This window comes from Triplophysa dalaica, chromosome 3 (assembly GCF_015846415.1).
Source record: "Triplophysa dalaica isolate WHDGS20190420 chromosome 3, ASM1584641v1, whole genome shotgun sequence".
NCBI classification, from domain to species: domain Eukaryota; kingdom Metazoa; phylum Chordata; class Actinopteri; order Cypriniformes; family Nemacheilidae; genus Triplophysa; species Triplophysa dalaica.
The window spans coordinates 23,594,226-23,601,819 of NC_079544.1; the positions used below are offsets into that span (position 1 = coordinate 23,594,226).

At 39.3% G+C, this 7,594-nt stretch overlaps 1 protein-coding gene across 1 annotated transcript; it reads right to left on the minus strand.

Annotated features, from left to right (window-relative positions):
• Positions 1–1,017: 1,017 nt before the first annotated feature.
• Positions 1,018–7,394, minus strand: exoc3 (exocyst complex component 3). The gene is made up of 13 exons (XM_056744397.1): positions 7,255–7,394; positions 6,587–6,763; positions 6,281–6,500; positions 5,502–6,183; positions 5,272–5,389; positions 4,986–5,111; positions 4,754–4,854; positions 4,541–4,651; positions 3,807–3,948; positions 3,603–3,725; positions 2,423–2,584; positions 2,224–2,345; positions 1,018–1,930 (listed from the first exon to the last, which is right to left on the minus strand). The coding sequence occupies exons 2-13, from the start codon at positions 6,728–6,730 to the stop codon at positions 1,735–1,737; spliced, it is 2,247 nt and encodes a 748-aa protein (XP_056600375.1). The 5' UTR covers positions 6,731–6,763; positions 7,255–7,394; the 3' UTR covers positions 1,018–1,734.
• Between the last annotated feature and the right edge of the window lie 200 nt (positions 7,395–7,594).

Genomic DNA, 7,594 nt, shown 5'->3' on the forward strand with positions numbered 1-7,594 from the left:
GCAGTATTCCAACATGATAACGACCCCAAAAGAACCTGAAGGTGAAGGACTGGCTAAGCATGTCTCCAAACATTAACCCTATTGAGCATCTGTGGGGCATCCTCAAACGTAAGGTGGAGGAGCGCAAGGTCTCTGACATCCAGCTGCTCGGTGATGGCGTTGTGGAGGAGTGGAAGTGGACTCTGGTGAACTCCATGTCCAAGAGGGTAAATGCAGTGCTGGGAAATAATGGAGGACATGCAAAATATTTACATTTGATCCAATTGCACATTTTCACTTAGGGGTGTACTCACATTTGTTGCCAGTGGTTAAGGCATTAATGGCTGTGTGTTCAGTTATTTTGAGGGGACCGCAAATTTACAACGTTGTACAAGCTGTACACTCACTACTTTACATTGTAGCAAAGTGTCATTTCTTCAGTGTTGTCAGATGAAATGATATAAAATATGTACTAAAATGTGAGTGGTATACTCATGTCTGTGAGATACTGTGATAAACATGTTTTTTTCCAATAAAAATGCTTCATGCTGACACAAACCAAAGGAACACCAATGACGCTTTTAAAGAACCACGCCAAAAAAAACACATTTTAAATAAAATTTATAATTTTTGACATGTGTGTGCCTGAACAGAGCATCATCTTTGTTATTACTTGCACATTTTACTCAAAGTAATATTTTGTTACCAATGACTTTTTTCAAGTACAAATGAAAGAATAATTTAGAAAAAAATGTACAAAATTATTTTTTTCAAGCACATTATCGGTTTAAAATAAAAACTACATTACTCGCATTATTCACAACTTGTGTTTCATTAGAAAATACTGACATTTAACAACACCAGGTGCTCATGTGTTAGAACACATTCTTACTCACTTTTTCGCTTTAAAACCCTAGCTTATAGAAAAAGTCTTTAGGATTACTTTTTAGGTTTTGACAACAAAGGAGGCTGATTTTAAGCAAGAAATACTGGAGAGGCCAGAGAGGAAGAGGACAGAATGACAGGATTGAGACCGGATTCACAATATGTTTTTTTAATTACAGTTATAGTAGCAAGCCTATTTGTTTACAGTATCTTGAAATGTATTTGTTTTGTCTGTCACTGCTAATGCATCAGCCGCATTGAACATCAGAAATGTATTGAAATGAAACTGTATTTCACATCGACAGCTTTAGTGAGCAAAATCACAAACAAACTACAAACTGAAAGAGAACAGAAAATTATGCATTATTGTATTTAAGAATGCAACTTATTTTTGAATAAGATGATTCTTAAAGAAACCACATCGTTCCAGTCATTGTCACAATGTCCAGAGTGAATTTTTCCATTATTCCTGACATCGCAGTGAGAAACCCACCTCTGTAAGTATGGACTGATTTTATGATGCCGTTTGGTCATTGATCAAGTTGAATAAGTTTGGAACGACTCAAAAGGTGAAGAAGCGAAACATAATTGTCTAACCCTTTAATTAATCCGACAGCCATTTTAGAACAAACAGAAAGGAAAGCTCGAAATCCCTGTTATAACTTAGAAAATCTCTGCTAGATGCTTAAACATTTTTCCGTACATCAAGTCATCATAAATCAATGTGGCTGTCTACATGTTCTACACACATCAAACGGAAAAGATGTTTCCACAAGTCATTTCTTTCTTTCAAAGTGCATCATGGGAAGCAATGCTCCCCTCTGTGGTCTGTTAATGGCATGATAAATGTTCTGCATGTGAGAGGTCAGATTATTTTAGGAGTTTAGGTACAGTCATGGAGGTCATGGCTGTCATGGTCATGGTTGGCACGGTGATGTCTCTGAAAACTGGCTGAAAACTAGAGGAAGCGGACGGTTTATTTTGATTCAGAGTTTCTATGATCATCTGCCTCATCTCCCGACTGGCATCACCACGGACGGCCAATAAGGCCATAATGTGCTCCTCTCTAAAGAGAGAGAGACAGAGAGAAAATTGTGTCAAAATTTGATGCATTTATATGAATAACCACTTGTACTTTATCACATAAACATTTCACTTTCCTTTTGAAAATAATGTGTATTATCTGTATATTTTGAATTCTAATAAATGTCTTTTTCATGTCTTATATATATTTTTATATTTTGTTATCCAATGCAATGACATTCATACATATTTGTCAATTGAAGTCTCTAAATATTTATGAAAAATAAGTGATTTCTTCACCATGTTTCTAATGTTTGGTTTTATCTGAAATCTAACCTGATATCAGGATATTTTGACACCAGGGTTGACACCTCCAGGTAAAGCAGCGCTGGGTCCGTCAGTTTGAAGACCTCTGCAATCGTAGTGATGGAATCACAAAGTCGGTCTGTTTCCCCTCCCTGGAAACACAAACACGCTTTCAAACATCAACTCTTTAACAAGCTACCGACGCTCTGTGTGGTGTGCTGAGACTCACAGCGGAAAGCTTTCTGAAAAGAGATTTGAACTGGTGCGCTTCCTTTATCATCCGGTCGGCACCTTCCTTCCTCTCTTCGGCGTTTTTAAATGCGATACGCTTCTGCATTATGGCTTTCAGATACTCCACCACCACCCGCCGATGAGCTTTGCAAGTCATTTCCTAATTCACACACGCGACATACTTATTACATGAACAAATCAACTTCACAAACTTGAGGCATCATCATATTATTCAGCGAGTTATTATATAATTTTCTACCCTAGATATATAACAAATAAAACATAATTAAAAGAAATATGCTTAAATCCTAAAACAGATTCTGAGTATACATTAGGGATGTTACCATGATGAGATTTTCCCACCGGTTAATCAACGTGTATAAACAGAGGGTTTACTGGTGACACCGGGGGTGAGGGGTTGGCTGTGGGGTGGTCGAAGATGAAGCCCTGTGTATGATGCATTTTACTTAAATAGCGGCAATTGGTGAACGGCAATTGCTTGAATTAATGGTGGGTTCAATATCCTTCTTGATAAAATCACACAAAACTATATAAATGTACAATGATATTTGCTTATATTAAACACAGACCTTACAAAACAAATAATCAAAGCACACATCAAGTAAAAAAAAAAACATTTACGTTACATAAATTGCCTATATTAACAAAACAAGTAATCCCAGCACACATTGTACAACAAATGAATGAATAAATAAGAAACTAAAATGAAGGAATTAAAAAAAGAAAAACGTTTATATTACAAAAAAAATAGGAAACGAATAAGAAAGGTATACGAAACAAAAAACTTTTATCTTAAATAAATGGAAACTTTAAACTTATCTGGCTCTTGATAACAGTGCTTACATATTCTACTACATGTTCTTTTTCCAGAAAAGCATCCGCCATCATCTTGTGAGTCAGCACTTTACTCTCCTCAGCTGATGAATAAAATCTAACTCCTGTTGCTGATTTTTGATGTAACACTTGTTCTGCTTACGCTGAATGCAAAAGCCTAATTCAGATGCGCAGTCTGGTCTTTAAATAAACTAAGTGGTTCTTTACTATAAAAATGACGGTGGGGGTCGGTGCTGCGGTAAACAAGTGATGTAATCGGTAGGTGGGTGGACACTGTGTTTCACCGGTGACATCGACTATCGCAACAAGCCTAGTTTACATACCTGATTATAAGGCTTCTTGATTTTGGCAAAGTCATTGAAGTAGTCTTCTACGGTCACACAGATGGTGTCCACAGCATGAGAGCCGGTCAACCACTTCCGAGTCAGGAGCTCGGTCAGGTGATGCTGTCAAGAGAACAAGACGGTCCATTTTTAACTTGACATGCTAAATTTGTATCACCCATCAGGTGACACGAGCGTGTGTACCTCGAGATCCAGGAAGACCTCATCCAGCAGGAACTGACAGCCCTCTTTAGCCACCTCATTCAGGAGTTTGTCAATGGCAGCATCATTTTGCGTGAGTTCAGTCGATTGAGAATACTTCCTTTTCAGGCTATTAATAGACTCTCTGAAAACAAAGGCGTTGGACTATTTTATTATAGGGAAGGTTACAATACATTTATGCGTTTGAGGATTCATTTGATCCGAAAATGCATTCAGTACTTGGGATCAGAATTAATGCAGGGCTCCAGACTAACTTTTTTTACTAGGAGCATTGTAGCACCTGGCTGAAAATTTTAGGAGCAAACATTTATGGGTTTTCTATAAGTTAAATTCCTCCTAAATTTAAAGTTCAAATTCAATTACACTTCTCTGTGACAGACCCATGACATTTTTATTCATTAACACACAAAACTTTAAATAAAACCTTGATTGTTGTCAGTTCTGTTGTCAAACACAGCACCAAAAATGTTTTGAAATAAATGTTAATTGAAATACTGACTTTTTAAAAATGTGTTCTAAAAATGGTTAGAGTATCATATTTTAAACCCAGTATTGTGTATCAAACAGTGAGTTGATCCATAGTGAACATTTTTCTTTTGATGTTCCACAGAAGAAAAAAGGTAATTTGGACCTGGAGTGACATGATGCTATACAGTAAATAAGAAATGAACAGAATAATTATTATTGTGTAAATAATTTCTGTATGAGACACTCACTTAAACGTCTGACAGTTGTTGATGATGGCGATCATGTACTGAACGTAGCACTGCGGCATTTGGCGATCCTTCAGATGTTCCTCTTTATAACCGATGGCCTCCTCTCGGTACCTGTGTCAAAGTGACAGACAGAGTGTCTATTTCTAAACTACCATCTTTAATAAAGATAATAATAAGTGTTCAAAACACATGGCAAGCTGAAGATCACAGTACCTTCCAAGGAATAACTTCATCTGCTGTAAACAGACTTTAAGCACCTCCTCTTTAAACATCTCGTTGATCTGAGCTGCTACTTGAAGGTTCTGCTCAAACATCTGAGATAACACAGAAAAGCATTTGTATTAATCACATCAGCACATAGAGTTCGCTTTTACTCCTCTGCTTTAACAAATGCTATTCAATTGTATTTCACGTAGAACTCAAGATTTTCAAGATGTTGTTGCACCTGGAAGACGATGGCCGGTAATGTGGTCTGATAGTAGCCGTCCTGGTCTGCCTCAGGCTCCGTGTCCTTCTGCCAGTCCTTCTTATCCGTTTCCAGAGCTTTCCGCAGCCAGCCTGTGATGTTAGACTGGAAAACAACAAAGATGTGTCGACCGAGATTGCTCCCAACCTTGAACTTAAACTAGCATGTCCAACACAGAAGGTCTTAATGCTCAAACCAAAATCTGATAGATATATTTTACTTTAAGCACAAATAAACAATATTCTATTGAAAATAAGGGACTCACAGTAAATGTCTTGAGGTATTTGCCCAGTAAATCATTCACAACTTGTTCAGGTAACAGCGGCTCCAACTGCCTCACGTCACACTCGGGCTGAAGATCAGGGTTTCCCAACATCTCCGCACTGCCAGGGAAAGAATGAGAAAACACACGCCATCAGATTTCCTGAACAAAGTCCTATCACTCGATGGAAGTGATGGCTCTGTCATGCAATGAGAATAACCACACCATTTTACCTTTTATATGTGTTGAGAACCCACGTGAGAAGCGATACAATTTCATTGGCCTCCAGATCTTCTGCCGCCAGCTCCTGAACCCGCGCAGACACCGATTTATGATACAGATCGAAGTACACTTGAAACGTGTTGTAGTGTGGAGGGAAGCACTGCACCATCATGATCTTCACCACGGTCAGGTCATCTAACACGTACTTCCTGGTGATCTCCAGTAACCTCACCAGCCACATTTTGTCCGATTCTCGCGTCTCACTTTGCGTGCCCTCGATGCGGGCACTCACGGTGCCTTCTAAGACTTCGTCCATACGTTTTTTCCAGCATTTAGGTCTACCGGGCGGGATGAACCCGGTCTGCTTTTTGCGGTCCAGCATTTTGCGGTCGATCTTCTCTTCACGCTCAATGATTCGAATCACAGACACCAGCAAGGTTGGGTCACTGCGTACGGTGACCATGGCGCGCTGGAGGACCATCCACAGTTGTTTGGAAAGTTCATCCGAAAGGCCCTGAACATCCCCGAAGTAGCCGCGAATTAGGTTCATGTCGTGGACGTTCTTGCTGTCCATTCGGTACTGCTCGTACATGAGGTCGTCGCGGGAACACTCCAGGTCCATTAACTTGCGGTGAGCTTGAAGCAGCTCGCCCTGTTCGATCAAAGCTTGAGTCTCTTGTGCAATTTCTGGGACTGTACGGGACAAAATGCAAGTGAATTACTGACGTGTTTTAAAAAAATCTACAAGTTCGTTATATATTAATTTTCATCACGGGTGTTTTTGCGTTACCTGAGAAAATGTTTTTAAGATTCTCCACAGCGGATGCCAGCTGACTGTGCTGAACTACTGCATCCTTCACGTCCTTCAGACTCTCGATAGTGTTTATGCTCTGCCTCCAGTCTTTACTGACATCTGCGAGCGAATTCTGGATGTCCTTCACATCACACAACGCATTGTGGAGCTGCGTGAGGCCTGTTCGTACTCCATCCAACTGGGACTGAATTGCTGCCTGGTGAAGTAAAGAGGAAGATTTGCTTTAGTAATTGGTAACAGCATACGTCGAAATAACAGAAGGAAAAATGAAAATAGTGTCACCTTTAATCTCGCCTCTACGGAAGCTTTCTTGCGAGCCTCTCTGCGTCTGTACTGCTCCACTTTGTCCAGCTGGTCGGACCGCTGCAGCATCCCTGCGACCCTCTGCACAGCCGTGGCAACAGCCTCCCTGTTCGTCTCCTCCATGGTAACCAGTCTCGAGGTGCAGGGTTAAAGGAACTGAAACGATCCAAACACCAGTTAAAATTCTGGACTTAAAAAATAACAGCAGAAGCATTGTATTTATAAGAACCAAAACACTGATAAAAAGTCCGATATTTTATGAGAAATGACCCGAAAAATATACCAACACGAGAGAATCAAGCTAGAAAATGAACATAACGTTAAATCTGTGACGTGCATTTTCACAGTTGTTTATTTGGATGTTTGTTTAAATCTGTGTGTTTAGGGAATATTTGTGGCTAGTGAGCCTTTTAAACATGCAGAACCAAGCCAACATAAACAGTTAATCAATTGTAACACATAAATTGCCTCGATCTAGCTGAACAATTAATGGAATTAATGGAAACAAACACATTGCGCTTAATATTTGTTTATCTGCTGCAAGGCCCTAAGTGACAGATGCTAGTCTGCTAGCTACGTTAGCGTTGGAAATTTGCTCTTTCAGCGCGCAAATCCTTAGAAGCTGGAAAGTAAGTGAAGTTACTTACCCGGACGCAGTATTTATTTAAAGAATTGTGCGCTAATAAAATATAATAATAACTGTTCATTGAGGTTTTCTTCTCAGACGAGCTTATTCTGTTGACTTGCTGACATATCAGCTGCGTCTTCCTGGTGCCGCCCACACTCGATCAGATGACGATAACGCTTCTGCTCCGAGAACATCAACTATGCGCCCTGCTTTGCGCATTGTAAAGGTTTTATCGCATAGAAATTAACATTTAAAAAATGTATTTGTCTTGTAATATTTGTGCTATATTATTAATAATTTATATTCGGTCAATATCGATAAATACAGACTCGCATTAGAGTTTTTGATTAAGCTATTTT

Coding starts and splice junctions, on each gene's coding strand:
- exoc3 (XM_056744397.1), bottom strand. CDS start 6,730: ATGGAGGAGACGAACAGGGAGGCTGTTGCCACGGCTGTGCAGAGGGTC. Junction 4,855..4,985: donor TACCGGCCATCGTCTTCCAG/GTGCAACAACAT, acceptor GTGTTATCTCAG/ATGTTTGAGCAGAACCTTCA. Junction 2,346..2,422: donor TTTTCAGAAAGCTTTCCGCT/GTGAGTCTCAGC, acceptor TTGTGTTTCCAG/GGAGGGGAAACAGACCGACT.